The 17,841-nt window shown below is 31.3% G+C and overlaps 1 protein-coding gene across 1 annotated transcript in view; it reads right to left on the reverse strand.

Moving 5' to 3' along the window:
• Positions 1-2,146: 2,146 nt before the first annotated feature.
• Positions 2,147-17,841, reverse strand: part of LOC108970872 (autophagy-related protein 9A) — a 38,540-nt gene continuing 22,845 nt past the window's right edge. The window contains exons 4-14 of the mRNA XM_018936552.1: positions 16,195-16,408; positions 14,501-14,625; positions 13,637-13,764; positions 10,136-10,320; positions 9,562-9,740; positions 9,373-9,504; positions 7,650-7,803; positions 7,128-7,580; positions 6,751-7,052; positions 6,565-6,664; positions 2,147-2,459 (exon numbers count right to left, since the gene is read on the reverse strand). Of these exons, the coding sequence (XP_018792097.1) occupies positions 2,334-2,459; positions 6,565-6,664; positions 6,751-7,052; positions 7,128-7,580; positions 7,650-7,803; positions 9,373-9,504; positions 9,562-9,740; positions 10,136-10,320; positions 13,637-13,764; positions 14,501-14,625; positions 16,195-16,408 (2,098 nt within the window). The 3' untranslated portion in view covers positions 2,147-2,333. The remainder of the gene's footprint in view (positions 2,460-6,564; positions 6,665-6,750; positions 7,053-7,127; positions 7,581-7,649; positions 7,804-9,372; positions 9,505-9,561; positions 9,741-10,135; positions 10,321-13,636; positions 13,765-14,500; positions 14,626-16,194; positions 16,409-17,841) is intronic.

Here is a 17,841-nt window from a genome sequence, read left to right on the forward strand (position 1 = left end):
AAAAAGTTTTTTATAGACTACTTATGATGTCTGTTGGAAATTCCTGGGTAATCAGTTCTCAGCTGGGACGAAAAAAAAAYCCACTGATTGATTTTATGATAGTTTTGGCTGAAAACATGATTGAAGAGGCAAAGAAGAAGGCATCTGTTCGTCGCAGTGGTATATCTGGTAGAAAAAGAAAAATAAGTGCTGGGCATCTACCGATACAAATTAGCAATCGGAGGCGTTGTGCTGGTTGCGCAGAACAAAAGAAGAAGAGACGTACAAAAACAATATGTGAAGAATGTCAGATTCCACTCTGCAAGGACTGTTTTGCACCTTATCACAAATAAATACTTATTTTCAAATATTTTCATTAATTTCAAATTAATTTTATTTTATAGTCTAATATGAAATATGTATTTCACTTTTGTTTACCGAAAATGTCATTGAATTACAAATAAAATTAGCTTTCATATAAAAACCAGTTGAAATTATATGAAAGCCTTGGGAGCATTAAGTACTGATCGGGATAACTATGTCCCATCGAAAAATACTGACGGGACATATTTGTCCCAACCCCTCCCTCCGCCTCTGATTCATTTAACTAGTTTTTTAATGGAAAATACGTTTTTCCTATACCTGTCATCTCGATTTATTATGCGAAATTTGTTTTATTTACTTCAAGCTTTTCGGATCGAAAGGGTTAAATATATATATTTAAAGCACGAGGAATTGTAAACATAAATATGAGAAAACAAAATAAAGTACGATTTATGAAGAGCACCATAGTTTACAAATTTATTGCAACGAACCATGGACATATCGAATATATCTCAGTAAAGTACAAGAAGCAGGGGCAACAAAAAATTTTGTAACACTCCTTAATTCAAGTTACTAAAATGTAAAAAAATCATTTCTTGAAAATAAATATAAACTATGTTGTAGAAACTAAAAAATATCTCTATTTATTAGTAATAAGTAAAAAAACTACTGAAAGCGCTTTTCTGATCGCAATTTAGGAACTTTTGGGAGCTGCACCTCTACTTTTTGCGCATGGAGTTCATGCGCCTCCTTCGAATGTCTTTCCAATAATACCAACTTATTTTTAATTCCAACAGCTCGTTATTTATTAACTGGTTTTTGGACGTCGTTCTCTTGAGTAGACTTATTTTTATGAACATTTTTCTTCGACTGATCTGCAAGGCGCTTCGTTCTTTCGACAGTACCCTCTACTTTTGTGCAAAAGATGCCTAGTTCATTTGTTAAATATTTTTTTTGGGTAGTCGTAAAACTCTTTTCGTATTTTTAATCAAACATCAACTTATTTTTTTTATTTAATAATAAATAAATGAACAAATATGTACCATTTTAGTCGATTTATTTTTTCCATTTTTCAGCTAGAGACATATTCCATCAGTGTGAATCGAAATTTCGAATTTTCCAGAACGGAAGCGAGCCAACCATTGTTGTGCTACACGAACTGATACAGCTTCGTCTCTGTAAACTTCAGAAGTTTCATTGGTGGCTTGTTCCCTTTTTAAACAAAAAATTTCAAAATATAGAATTTCTTTATTATTTTCAATAATTTTTGCACTGTAACTTTTTTTAACTTCCTCGAATTTTTTTTTCTTTTTTTATTGAAATGAAGCTTAAAACCTCACCTTTCCAACACTGAATATTATGAAACTAGTATTAGAATTGTAACAATTGTGCCTAAAGCTGCGTATTTATTAATTGATAATAAATAGTTTTGGAGATTCTTTAAAATTGCCAATATTAATCAATTTGGAAAAATGAGTATAGAATGTATCTATGCTATTTAGAACAATGTTTCCGAAAATATAAACTCTGGTTGTTATCTGGGAGTTTAAGTACACCAGCTATCCGCCTTCCGCAGAGTAAAATCCTGTTATAGTATCCATCGCAGATATGCAGGCAAGTAAAATCAGTAGCCTTCTGCAATATAGATGTTATTTTCCATGCTAATTCTTTTAAAGCATAGTAATTGTGAACAATCAGCTTTCAGCTTTTTATCACAACCCATTTCTCTTAAAATGTTAACTCACGAACCAAATTCCCAAAAACCTGTGAAATGTATATACGCGACTTTTGAATGTTTTGCTCAAAGACGTGGATAGTGGCACACTTTCATTGAAACGATAAATTTGTTGTTAATTTGAAAAATATGCACCATTTATTGCAATTTAAAGTACAGCATATGAGATACTTAAATTACTTACAGAACTATATATGTATATGTACATAACATACATCTGAAGGATGTATTATTCATTTTGTTAATATTACTATTTTCTTATTTATTAAATTTGTTAGATCCAATGTTCTTCCTGCTATGAACGTACATTACCGAGAAGCGGTGTGTCTTCTGCAGCTTTCGAAATAATAATTGTTCGTTTTGAAGTAGTAGGTTCTGCCTCCTGGCCCTCTTCCACAGTATTTTGAATAGAACGGTCAGTCTGGAATTTATTAAACGTAAATAGATTTCGGCGTTAAAATGCGTAATTATAAATAAACAATGAATGTATGAACTTTTTAATAGCTCAAAAGCAAAATGTATCATTCTCGTAATTATATAGGAAGGCGGAAAGCCTTTGGAAATTGTGAAAAGTGAAAAACTCATAAAAGGTTACACCCTTAGGGAAAGAAAGATAACATAAGAAAAATTAAAAAAGAAACTAAAAAACTTTTTTGCGCACCTCCTATCAAACTGTTGATTCCTTTGTTAGTGCTAGATAGATTTTTTATAGAAGGTTCATGGTATGCCGATTGTCAAAACGATCCGCTTTTCGAAGGGGTAATCGTCACGATTTGAAGATTTCACCACAAAAAAATATTAGCGAATTTCACCAAAATTTAACATAAGAAATTTTCAATGTTTGAAATGTACGCTTATATGTAGATTCGTTTATTTGCAATACGCAAACGCCTCTGTAAACACTTTATAGATATTTTCAATATATTTGATATCAAAGCATATACATAGGTATATCATACGTACAAATAGAACTATTTCATAATGAATTCCATAAAACATTTTGAAATATATAATAAAGTCATGTTTATATTAATACCTAAATATGTAGCTAATTTTGAAGAAAATATCCCATAAACTTCAAATTTGTTTGAGAATGTTTATTATGATTTGAAAGTACATTCTTTGCCATTTATTTTTTGAAGATTGGTGACCGCGGCTATTTCTGAGATGGTCTATCCGTTGAGTCGAAAGCCTGAATCGTATTGTCCGCATAGACATTAGACTTTACAAATCTCCGCAGGCCAAAGTCTATCGGTGTGATATCACACAATCTTGGTGGCCAATTGATTAATGCGATGTATGAGAAGTGAAGTCGTCTTGTTGAAAATACATGTCGATCACGCTCTTTAGATCATGAGCTTCAATTTCAGGCATCAAATAATCTGTTATAATGGCGCGATAACGATGGTTACGACTAAACAAACCACACCGAACCGTTGTTTTTAGGAGGAAATTACAGCTCTTGAATCTCTGCAGGTTGTTCTTTGTCCCAAATGCGCCAATTTTGCGTATTTATTGAGCCATAAATGGACCTAATCGCTGAACAAAACTTGGCTCGAAAACGTCGGATCTTCTTGGAATTTTTCAAGAGCCTAAAGAGTGAAGCATGTCGCTTGGGAAGGTCGAGCTTTCTCTACTCTCCACGGCCTTCGTGTACACTCTCAGCTACGGCTGATATATTTTTTTCACTGCGAACTGCACGTGGGCTATTCGGTTAAATGTTATCCAATAATGAATGCTGGTTCTCAAGGTGGGTGAAAGTTGAACAATTTGTAAACATTCTTCAGGAGTAAGTCTTTCTATGATGAAATGCCAAACAATACTAAACAACATAACATGACAGCCTGATCCGACCCACGCGTGATCTGTCAAAAAAAGGACCTCTACGCACAATGTTTGTAAATTTGTTTGTATGTAAATATGTACACCCATTGTTTCGTGCGAAACCTCCGTTGCCACGGTTTTTGTTTTCATGTCAAATAGTCAATGTGCCGAAGGACAGACGCGACAACAGTGTCACAACATTGTATTTTTGGTAGAAAATCCGAGCTGAAAATTTAAAAAATTTAAATAGGCAATAGCTATATTCTTTCTGTGTTTTGTGGGTTTGCGGGGTTCTCACTTTTTCTTCTAGAAGGGAATATATTTCGAGAGGTTTTATGAAATTAAACAGGTACGGATGCTCAATTTTGCTATCTTCGAATCCCCTGATGTTAGTTGTGGTGAAACACGCTCATCGTTTTCAGCACACCCCCGAAAAGTGAAATCTTATATATTTATAAAAATAAAACGCTATTTCGTTATGTGCCCGCATTACGTCCGAACCACAGCACTTAAAGACTTGAAAATTTGCATAGGTATTTTTTTAGTCCAGGCCCCAACGTAGGCCTTGTAATATATATATATTTTTGTAATATGTACATACATATTTATAATTAGCTGAAAATTGGTGGACAGATAGTTTGGAAATTCGGAATGGGCACAGGCTATGTGTTCATTTTATGTTTACAGCACGCCTACCGGATTTCGGACGCAACTGACTTTCAACAGGTACTGACCGCCATTCACAGTGGAGCTATCAACACCTTCACCGACTCCCTTCCCGTGAATGGCGTCACATACGTATGTATGTCCTGCATGCAACGAGTCTCCGCATGATACTAACCACCTCTTTGCATCCCCTACAAACCCCACTAATCTAACACCCTCCTCCCTTTGGTCCGCCCCGTCGAAACAGCACGTTTCCTGAACCTCCCGTTAGATGACGTCGACGACAACGCAAATGATCCTTACCATCCTAACGGGGATTAGATAACCGTTAACACAACAACCACTGTCCGTAACGTGGATATCCGAAATAATTTATTTTTTAACGTAGAAACGAGTTAGCTTTCTTAACGAGATTGCTCTCTTAAACAAAGGTTGCCAGTCTCGATATTTTGTAGTAAATAAAAAGTCAACTTGAATATATTTGAAATATTCTAAAACTAATTCAAAATTTAAAATAAGTAGGCAGAAACTGGATTTTAGTTTTGATGATTTACATTATCAACAAGTAAAGAGGGGCTAAGTTCGGGAGTATCCGAACATTTTATAGTCTTGGAATTTGCAAAGATCAAAGACTAATAAAACACTCCCAGAGTGTCAACGAGGTTGCTCACATACAATCACCAATCATATGGAGTGTAGTCAGCCGGATGTTCGAAAATCCGGATGATGATGGGGGTTGGGCCTAGTTTTCGCCCATTTTATCTATTTTCACCACAAAGATACACTGATTTGCGGTATAAAGGCACCCGGAAATTGGAAAATTTTTATATTAGGTACATGAAGGCTAAGGGAAGTATTGAACCGATTCAATAAATTTTTGACATACAAACATAATGTCTGGGAAGGATTATCCTTAAATTTCAAATATATATCTCACACTTTGACCGATATTCAAAAGTCAACTATAGATGATGGAGTCACATATTCGGTACCTCGGAGCTTAAGCAGCTTCGATTCGATTTGGACAAATTTTGGCAAAGTCATTATTCGTGCTAGATGAAGAAAGATTAGTAATTTCAGGTTTATTACCACCTGGAGAACCTGGTGTATTTTTTTTTTTATCAAATATATATGGGAAATGGTAAGCACTGCGACAAGAAAACTATAGCGCACATTAAAAATATAGTCAAACAGGGAAATTCGTACAGAGAAGCAGCGAATTTACATCAATTACCCCCTCAAAAAAAAAAAAAAAAAAAAAAAAAAAAAAAAAAAAAAAAAAAAAAAAAAAAAAAAAAAAAAAAAAAAAAAAAAATTGAACCAACTGGATTTCCCAGATTGCAATACGTGACAATAACATTTTCTATCAAAGCAAATATAATTCCTTGTATTCAAAACTCTGCTTGTTTCTTAAAACAAATGAAATGTGATTTGAATGTGGATCTTGAGCACCTATCTGCAAAATGAAAATTTCAAAACAAAAAAAAAACAACGTGCGCCGAATGCTAAAGTTTGTTCAAAAACATGTGATTTTCTGATCTGATGAAATAAAATAAAATTTATTTAATTACTCTGATCGAGGTACTCATGTAGTATAAACCGAAAAACGCAGTCTACAACTATTAATGCACAAATAAAAACCGTTCAACATATGGCGGAATCATAATAGTTTGGCTATCGGTTTGGGGCCAATTCAGGGGATGTAGGGCATCATGGGGGCAACCCATTAAGATGCAATATGCCAAGAATGTACGCGACAGTACATTGAAGATGATATGCCAAGCCCAAACGCACGGCTAAGTATACAAAAGAGAGGTTTAGGCTTAACAACATCGATATAATGAGTGGCCTTCCCAATCCCTGGATCTAAAGGGATATATATATAATATTAAACTAATCAATCAACATCAATTTCATTAATTGTAGATCACCGTCCTTATTAATATTTTTTACTTAACTGTATTATTATCAGTATTTGTTATTGAATTTTTGATATAAATTAATTAAGAGGCTTTTACGTAAATATTTTAACTTACATTATATTTGTGTAAGTTGTGTAAATACAGTGTACTTAGGGACATATCTGCAACTGTAATATCAATTGGGTTTGATATTTTTGAGTCGATTCCATATAGACTGTAATAAAAAGAAGCCAATGGAATTATATATTAAATCCTACACTTGGAATATTTACGGAGTAAATGTGACTTTATTATACTTACTTATACAATAGTGCTTCTGACGGTCCCTGCAGTCGTCCTTCTACTTTGCTAATACGCAATTTGCGCATATTTTCCAAAGAATTGTCGCAAGAAGTTTGTATCCTCAACATATTTCCTTCTTGTTCACCAAAGCTTTGTTGAAGCATTTGTTCAAAACCACTAGTTTGAGGAATATTCGGAGTGGGATGATATTTTCTGTCATAGTATTTGTTTTGATTTATAGACTGTTTAATCGACGATGTTAATAATTCCGCCCTTTGAACATTATGTGCATTAAACACAGATGTAGCCAAAGACGAATACTGGAAATATAAAACATATAAGTATATATATATTTCAGGAATATAAGTATATTAAATAATAATATGGTTACAAACCTCAGCATCGATTGTGCCAAATGAAATTAAACTTTCAGTTATAGGACTTGTTTTGTTATCTGTATCTTTTATCAGTGCGTTTCTCAGTTCTTCCGCAGCATGTTCTCTAATATCATTCAGAAAATTTACGGCATCTGGTGGGGCTTTCCATTCTGGGTTGGTTAATGTAAATCGGATTAATGAAAGTTCCGTTTTACCGTTGTCCATTACGCTCTTTGTCGTACTATCTTCAACGTTTCCTTTTTGTTTTGTATTAGGCGTAGGAAGTTGCCAATCAGGGTTGCCATGTTTTCTAACATCCAATTGAGCAAATGAGCATACATTTCCAACACCCTTTACACTTACTGTAAAACTTCTAAAGAATTTTACTAGCTCCAGTGATTTTGGACGGAATACAAACATTAATATAAATGGAGTTACAAGCGGACTAACAATTTCATTTAACAAGTAACCCTGTAAATGTTGAAAATAAAGTATGTACAATTATTTTTATTCATAATTGAACTCTATTAAAAAACTTACCGCTTTAAATTGAAACAAATTTTCAAATTCTTTTCTTACAGCCACTGTATGCGCTCTATTCTTCCAATTAGATGGTAGATAATGCACATGCGCTAATATTGCGGTCATCAATTGTTCTGGGCACCATATTAAATTTTCGTCCGGAATCATAGTTCTGAATTTAAATGGATATTTTGTTGATAATATAAATTTAAGTGTAATTTGTGATTTTATGAAAATTGTAATGTCCAGTAGGAATAATAAATTCTCGCAACACGTTGCTACAAATTAAAATAGTTTTCTATGTCTAACTGCGTGTATCTTCTAATATTAATCGATATAGATATGGAATTAGTTATTTATAAATTATTAGGATGTCAGAAATAATAAATAATAATAAATCCTAGTTACTGTGTGTCTATCCGTCTGTCCGTACACGCTGCAAATGGAGTAAAACTTGAGATATCTCATATCGTGAAACTTGCTACATATGTATGTTAATTGACACCTAAGGACGGTTTGATTGAATATCGGATCATTGACACCCCCACAAGACGGTATTAAATGAAAACATATAAAGCATTCCAAATTATAATATAAAAATGCAATTTGACACAGGTTATCGCAGTAGTGAAAGGCACTTGTAAACTGAACATTTTTCAAAAGCATGCATAGCCCTGCCACGAAGGGTTGGGTGAAATCAGATTATATCCACACCCACTTGTTATATAACGGTTATGTAGAAAACTAACTAAATTTTTTTGTACTAAAAAAATACGTCAGTAACATTAATTTTTACAAATAAGATAATAATAGCTAAAACGGATCAATACTTAGGTGTAATCATCGAAATAAATTACGTTGAAATCATTAAAATTTTATCAAAAATAAAATTTTGGCATTTGTAAGTATTTCTGTGCAAAAATACTTAACACTAAATAATTTTAAAATGGATACTTTGAGACAGAAACAAAAACACACCAAGAAAAATAACTTTGAAGTACATAATTTAGGGATTTTCTCAAAGCGTTTATATTATCTGTTATATCGGTTTATTTATAGGTTCTAACTTAAACAAAAATGAAATGTAAAAGGAATTAATTTATCAATAATTTTTTTATTAATTTGTACATAACATGCAAATTTTCCATTAAAAATTCTTTTCGTGTCGAATTCGATGTTACTCAATATGAGGGATATTTTTATGAAATTAAGTGGACAATTTTTCTAAGATATAACGCAATTTATAATGCTGGATATGACTATTGGTTTAGACTTTGGTAATTAAAATAAAATAAATAAATAGCAAATAAGATTGTAATACATTTGGTTTCTTCATATAATGCATTCTGAATTCTTACACACATTTTTTTAATAGAGTTCCGCCAACATTTTATTTATATTTAAAATTCTATAGCACTTGCGGTCCTCTATACAAAATACTTGGTCACAAAGAGAAGTTAATATAAATAAAATTTAAAATTTGAAGGAGGACAATTTTTCGGTGCATAAAGGGAGATTCGGAAAATACGAAAAAATATAAAGTGGTAGGGAATAATTAATTGTAATATATGATTACTCCTACATAATTTTCTTTTAAAAATCATGTTTGAATTGATATATTATATTGTTGCCTCATTGCCACATTTCGATTTTTTAAAATGCTAAAAATTTAAAGGTGCTAACGGTAAATTTATTTTTATGTATTATTCATTTTTTGTATGATGATATTATTTAAATTTACCTGCATATCAATCCAATAACAGAGAGAATAGTGATAATCGTTAATACGTGCTCCACTTGGAAAACAAATTCGTCATATATACCTAATGCTAAAATTAATACCAATATTCCTCCGGATATAAAAAGTATATTCCTGAAATGTATTTATTTAGTATTATCTTAGTACTGTTATCTTTATGCATAAACCGACCTTGCAACAACGGCCATTAACGGTGAAGAGAACGAGCTTAGATATCTATCTGCATATTCATAAGCACGATTTAAACGTGCATCTAATTCATGTTCTAATTCATTAAAGTGTCGCAAGTATAAGCGACCATAATTAGACCATGTTCGCATTCCTAATGTCCCTGGTTCTTTTCTTAAAATCTGTTGAAAGAAAATTAATTTATATATGTAATTAACTATTTTTGAATATTGAAATCTAGGCTAAATAATTCCAATACGAATCATTTTTATTTTGTCAAAAGTAGTCAAAATAAAAGCTATAGGTTTTGCTGGTTATATGGTTTTTTTTTTTTTGTATCACAGTAATTTGAGATATGGTATTTAAATTTTTTAAGTTATTGTCATAGCATTATTTAAAAGATGCAACGATATCATTTTTAGTTTATTGTGTACTTCCATCATTTCCAGAATGGAATAGTTATGGTCGTTAAGTAACACTTCCAGCAAGAGGCTGTTATTTCAGCTATTTCAGTAGTAAGTCGTTAATTCGATAATCTAAGATATATACAGGTATGCATGTACTATATAATACTTACATTAGCGTATGAAAATAGGAAATATAAGCACTGCCACACAAAAATAACTGGAGCCAATATTAAATTTGCTACTGCCACCCACATAATAAGTTTTGACAATCGTTGAGCTAATTCGACTTGATTGGTACGAAAGTTGAAGTCATCTCGAAGTTGCCAATTATTCTGAAATGGTGAACCAGGTCCTTCTATAAATAGAATATAGTATATAATTTAACTGAAAGACATTTTCTCATATTTTCGTTGTTATTGTGCAGAAAACCATACTTCATATTTATTAGAATGTGGGTCCATAACTATAAACGTACGTTTTTTCTAAAATTTTAACTTTTATTAAAAAAAACAGTTAAATTTGAAGCTAAACATTTTCCCAATTTCTTGCTAATTGGTTGATTCCACTCCAGAAGAACTGCAAAAAGTAAGGCCAACCCCTGTTCTGTCAGAATAGAAAGGATATGGCTATAAGGCGGGTGACGCAAAGCTTCCTAGCCGCTGTTCTCTAAATAGTTTTTGAACGTTTTGGCAACAAGAAATTCATTATTGCTTCTCGTTTATGGTTAATCTAATGCAAAAACGACATCGAAATTGAAATGTTATAGCACACAATATCCTTGCTTCGGAATATATCCGTATGTTTTCAAACGTTTAGAAATGGCTGGTTTAATGGCTCCCATATAAATTTAAACCTCCTCTGGTTTTTGCTAACAATCTTCATTGAGTAATGTTTCTAGCAGAGAACTTATAATATAGAGAAGATTCACGGTGCTGCCAATTTTACGATATTTCATTTTTTGGAGGCGTACTCTTTTCTATTAGTGGATTTCACCACAAAAGAAGGGGTACTCTTTTTTATAAGCGGATTTTACCAATATTTAACAGGAGCGTCGAAAATAGCAGAATTGAGCATTTTCAGTGATAAATGAGAAAAATTATGCTAACTTCAATGTTTAGAAATGTACCGTTACAGATTCGCATATTTACAATGCGCATGCGACTATGGATATCATTTATATGTAGATATTCTCCATATATTTGATAACAAAGCTCATTCGTATTTATGTATGTATGAATGTGAAATTTGACCTATTTAATGATAAATTCCACTAGATCTGTTGGAATTTATAATAAAGTCATATTTCCATTACTACCTAAGTAAATATATGTATGTATATATTGGGAATTAGAGGTTTTGATAACATTTTAAAGACCAAGCCGAGCCACATATTCGCATATGGATGCAATTATGTGTACATATAAACAGATTTTTAAAAACCATAACCGTAATGATAATTTTTTTTTGATAAAATCCTGTTTTTATAAAATCTTAAAAGTCATATGCATATAAGTATGTGTATATGTAAACAGATTTAAAAAACGGTACTCATAAAGATCACAAATTCACATATGTATGTAATTTTGTGTTCATGTTAACAAATTTGAAAGAATCATTCGCATAATGTTTGTAAACTCAATTTTTTATGTAAATATATACACTTCTCTTATACAACACTAGATGTGTATAAGAGACAGGCATATAAGTATGTGTATATGTAAACAGATTTAAAAAACGGTACTCATAAAGATCACAAATTCACATATGTATGTAATTTTGTGTTCATGTTAACAAATTTGAAAGAATCATTCGCATAATGTTTGTAAACTCAATTTTTTATGTAAATATATACACTCATTGTTTCCTACATAAACCTAAATAATCACGGACAACCAATGGCCGAACTTCACGTTCTGTAAAAATGTCAATGTGTCTAAGGACTGACGCGACGACAAAGCGTCACAGCTTTGGGAAAATCCAAGCTGTACCGAAAAAAACGAATGGCCGCCGATTCGCCTACAACGCAGCGTAAATATGTACATATGTTTATGCGCGAGCTTACATATCGACGCAGCTGCGCAAAAATATTTCAAAATTACAAAATATTTTTCACATACAAATACAGTCAATACTGGTTACGTGCCTCATTCAAAGGTACGGATGTTTGCAATTAGATAAAAATAAAAATATAATATGGTACATAAGTGACTGCGGATACGTAAAAGAGTCGTATTTAAAGCATTAATTTCTTAGTATTTAAAAAAAACAAACCGTGAGATGCAGCAAGGTATTATATACATATATTGTTAAGAGTGATGAGGGTGGGATTTTATTTACACATGAATCAGAGGAATATTGAATATTTTCTTTGAAACATTYCTTGAATTGAAAATCGAAAAATAAACGTTGTCAATTCTATTGTAATATATTTTAGTACTTATATTTGCGGGGATGACACTTTTTCCTTCTCATACATTTCATAAATATATTCAATTTATGATTTTTGGCTTTTGAAATCGTCACGAAAAGACACGCTGGGGGAGATGTGGCGTTTGCTTGTATGAATGAATCGAATATGCTTTTTCAAAAAGAAATTTTGACGTCGGCCATATTGATTTCTGATGCTGGTGACACATATACATGTGAAAGCATATATGTAAGTATGTATGTTGTGTATGCATTTTTTGAATGGGAATGTCACGCACATATTTACATGTGTACTCATATTGTAAGTATGTACATATGATGATGTTTGAGACGATTGTTGTTTTTTCAGAAGAATATTTGTATTTTTTCATTTACATGCGTACGCATATATTATTTGTGTGAGAATGTCATACGCACATACACATATATGGACATATGTACATATATGATTACATTTTACATATGTATGTACGTAAATATAGAGAAGCGCGCGCTTTTTACATTTCTGATAAATGATGCCTTGATTTGAAATTGATTTGTACTTGTATACATATCTGCCGGATAGATGCGTATGAAAGTTTTAAATGATAAGAGGTGTGATTTATGTACATACATATATTATTATTGTAATATATTATGTTTTTAGGATATTACGATAATATTTCATACATGTATATAGCATATATACACATATATGTACATGCATACGAAATTATACAATATTATGAAAGATAAGAAATATTTAAAAAGTAGTTTTTGTTTGGACATTAACTACAAATTTTACCATGAAAATAGCGTAATTCAATAATGATGAAATCAATTTTGCATGAATTCACAAAAATTCGCAAAATGGTATTCATATCAATTGATATGATTGCATGTAAACGTATAAAAATATAAGCAAACGAGTAACATACATCTGTAATAGCAATGTATATTTCTGAGCATAATTTTCATTCAATGCTCAGCTCTGTTCACTCATTTCTGTTAAAAATTCTCCTTCTCAGCCATAAGGGGTGAAATCCGCTAATACGATTTTGTTAGCTCTTGACAGTTCACACGCCTGTCCGCAATTGAACCTTCTGTATATTACACGTTCTCTGTTTCTAGTCCTTCAACTTTTCTGTTCGTTCAGAACGTATTACGTCTTCAAAGCCAAAATCATCACTTTTAAATCGCACGGTCAGTAGAAAACCTCATGAATATAGATATAGACCCTATAAAAGAAATCCTTTTTAACTTACTGAATAGTATAAAATGTATATTAAACAAAAGTCCACGACTCAACGTCACATATTCTCCAAGCAGTGGTATATTAAATTTTACAGGTAGAAGGTTTTTGTTCATAAGAGCTACCATATAGTTTTTAAATCTGCAATAGAAAAAATAAAACGACATGAATGTCTACATTTGGCTGCTTTACGGTAAATAAATAATTAATATACGTTAATATTTTCCATTCAAGTAAAAGTAAATATTTGAATTTTATTTCATCGGACAAAAATCAAAATTTGTAAATTTACTGATTATTAGACAAAAATAGGTGACCTTTTTTAAAAAAAACTCGCTTATTCTATAATCAATAAAAAATTTAGACCCAATATAATCAATATCAAAATGCAAAGTTTTGAAGGGATTAAACAAATTTGTGAGTGCGGCCGATTATGTTATACAAGGTGTTTCGGCAAAATCAATCTATTTATTCAAAATAGTCTTCTTCTGTTTCAATGCAGATTTTGGCACGGTCCAAAAGCATGTTTTAGCTCGTTGGCCAATATGGCCGCCAGTATGCCGGTTCAAGCCTTTTGAATGGCCTCTACGCAAATGGATTTTTCCGAAAAGAAAAAGTCGCACGGTGCCATATTGGGTGAATACGGGGAGTGGTTACTCATCAATATATTAGAGGCTTCACAAATTTTTGTACATTAGAATTTAATTTAATTTAGTTTTTATACATCAGAAACTCGTCATTTTTCATTTAGTAAAGCCGTGATGTCAGGTTTTACGCAAAGCTCTGTACAATATATCTTGTTATGCTTCTACTTAGGACAAAATGATTGGTAATACATTTTCCAAAAAAAACAAAAAAAAAAAAAAAAAATACGTACCTTAAAATTCGATGATATATGTCCAATTCCGTCAATTGCTCTTTATCAATACACATATGCTGCTCAGACTGGACTTCTCTTATCTTCATTTTTACTTCATGCCACGTTGTGTTATCTATTTCTTTCTGTACAAATAATATTTTTGTAGCATGAAATATAAAGTTATTGTATATATACAGCTATGGACATATAAATGGCACATTTTTATAGCTTATTTCTTGTGTTACAGTATCATAAATCTTTTTATTTTTTTTATAAATAACAAGTTTTTGGGTTTTTCTAAAAGGTACATTCTTTATCTTCAATAACAGTACAAACTGAAGTTACAATTCATTGTTAAAAAAGTAATGATCAATATACAATAACTTTGGTATAATAAGGTGGACACATAAATGGCACAACCTAAAAAAGATGGACAATTTAGTTCATATCGCAATTTTATAAATTTTGTTCCGTACAGACATTTTTATTGTTAATTCTTTGTACTGTAAACTTTATTTTTAATGACTGCTTTACACCTGCGTACCATACTTTCTACGATATTCTGACCATAAACCTTTTCAATTTCAGCCTTGTCTTCATTGCAAAGGTTTTCAATTGGTTTTAAGACCAATCCAAAATATCTATCCTCTCCGCAGAAAACCAAGTTTTTTATTAGCTCCGAGGCGTGTTTGGGATCGTTGTCTTTAATAAATTTCCATTTAATTGGGATAGACTCAAAATTATTTGGTTCCCTATGGTCTTTTAAAATGTGCCAGAACTGAAACTTGTCAACTTTTTCATCGATTATTACCATAATATAGTGTACTTAGAATTATATTCTTGGTACTAAGGACGATGTACAAATATTCTGATATCTGGACGCACCATGTTAAGCTTTTCTTTCTTCACTTCACTTTTTCCAAAAATTTAAGCTGTTCTTTTATTGAACTTTGATCAGTCTTTTTGAAATATTTGTTTCTGAAAGGATTGGTTTCTCCTCGATATCGTCCGAACAACTTTGCCTGATTCCGACATCTTTTAACAAGTCTTGTCCAGAGTTTGTACGCGGATCCGTTTTACGTGGTCTTGGCTTCCGAATCCTGCCTTTGATCAGTACTTGGGAATTCGCCATACATGATTTGATTGCGTTGTATACTTTTTTATGAAAAATTTAAATTAGTTTAGGAAATTCGGCCCCTTTTTGCCCGTCTTTATACATGCTCCAAATTATTCGCCTTTCTTCTATTGTAGTATGCTTTCCGGGCCCAATTTTATATTATTTCTTTTACAAAAATACTTTTAGTACCACTTTAGTACTACTTCTGCAAAGTAATCTGTGCCATTTATGTGTCCTCTCAAAATCAGCATTGACTCCACATTATTGATAACGGTAAACAAAAGTAAAACATAACGGAATATTTGGGCAGTACAGTACAACTCTAGTACAGCATCTCCAAATTGAATGGAAAATTAATTAATTAACTWTAAATAAAACAATTCTAGCATTTATATGAAATCAAACTTTGTACGATTTATGTGTCCATAGCTGTATGCAAATACTCTTCTATTATGTCTAAACATGATTATACATTATTTACCATTAAATAGTAAATAAATTAATATATAAACTATGAGCAATTTTAATAAAACAATTTTAACTACATTATTATTAGAACTAACATATATGTATTCAAATATTACTATTCACATACTTCGTCAATGTGGAGAGCGGTTTGATAGAATTTTTTCATATCCATATATTGAGTTATTAAAGAAACAACTCGCAAAAAATGAACAACGAAATAAAGTATTGCTAGAAGGAATAACAAATATGTAAAAGCATTAAAGTTGGCTATGCATTGCCTTGTTGGAATAACAACGTCTCTTAAAGTAACTTTGGTATGGTTACTCGGTGGTGGAGAGTCTCTGAAAATATAACACATATATATTTAATATTTTAATTTTGCAGAGTTTTATATTTTATAAACAAATTTACATAAAATTCGCAATTTTATGACAATTTTTGAAATTTTCATGAAAACTATTTTGTCCAGTGAACTGTTGTTATCTATTTATCTCATTTGTATTTTAATTTATTATACCGCCACTAAGGAATGTCTTGTGAAAATTCGGTATTTACTTTGTGATACGCGACGCGATTATAAATAGCAGAATTGGTTATATACATAAGTTTGTTCGAATAGTAGGAGATTGTTATATTTAAATTATCTTAATTTTAATTAAATTGAAGAAAATACACAAGGTAATATATTTTAATTTGTAATATGTTTTAGTTTTTCATCCGGAAGTATTTCAAAAAATGAGGTATCATTTCCATATTTAAACAATGTTTTGAATATCACATAACATATAAATGTTAAATTTTTCCGCTTCCATAATATTACTTTAACTTTTCCTCAAAAATATATAAATTTACTTTAGTTCCTATCATTTACAACGTTTTCTTTTAATATTTCGCCACAGCGTCGTCTTTTGCATAATTTTTAAGGTATTCAATACTTGGGTACCCTTGCAACATGCATGAATGAAATATCTGAAAAAATTTCGAGCTTATGAAGTAAATTATCCTTCCAAAAAGGAACTACAGTAAAGGACAAAACTATTCACGAAAATACTAATATTTCATTTAAATGTTAGAAATTTTATTAGACAATACACAATTAAAAATAAAAATAATGTTTTCTTGTCCACGTTCAAGTCCGACTATATTATATTTAGACTTGGGAGTTATGAGTCCTCCAGAATATCAATATAATTTGTGGTACGCATTATACCGTCTATCTTCTGAAATACTGCCAGCTCTTTTCCGCAAAAATATCCCGAAGTCATCAGTGATCCACCTCCAAATTCCATGTCCATGATCCGAATCTGATCCTATTCGACTTATATTGGTTTTATCGGACCAAGTAAATTCTTCCTATTATCGATGCTGAAGTGTTCATAATTTTTTTTTGGCGAAGTCTCATCCAGCCTTACTTTCTTTTCACTTAAGAACAGTTCTTTACCGTGTTTTAGCCTCTCGTTATCAAATAAATCTTATTTTATAAAAAAAAAAAAAAATGAAATTTTAAAAGTTTTCGACATATGTGGTTGTGTAGTCTTCAAAAAAAAACCAAAAATTTTATATTACTGCATCATATGGACACTTTTTTTTTATAATGATTTTGTTTTTAAAAAATTATGTAATAATTACACTGGATCACAAATTTGAATTTGTTTTTTGTTCCACGGATTTGTATGTGAAATGGCTCGCTGATTTCGAAAAGTAAATTTTTTTTTATGGATACGTTTTTGAGATATTTGCAATTTACCTTTATTCGACCAAAAAAAAAAAAAAA

Source organism: Bactrocera latifrons, unplaced genomic scaffold (genome assembly GCF_001853355.1).
Source record: "Bactrocera latifrons isolate USDA-ARS-PBARC rearing strain unplaced genomic scaffold, ASM185335v1 scaffold_311, whole genome shotgun sequence".
Taxonomy (NCBI): domain Eukaryota; kingdom Metazoa; phylum Arthropoda; class Insecta; order Diptera; family Tephritidae; genus Bactrocera; species Bactrocera latifrons.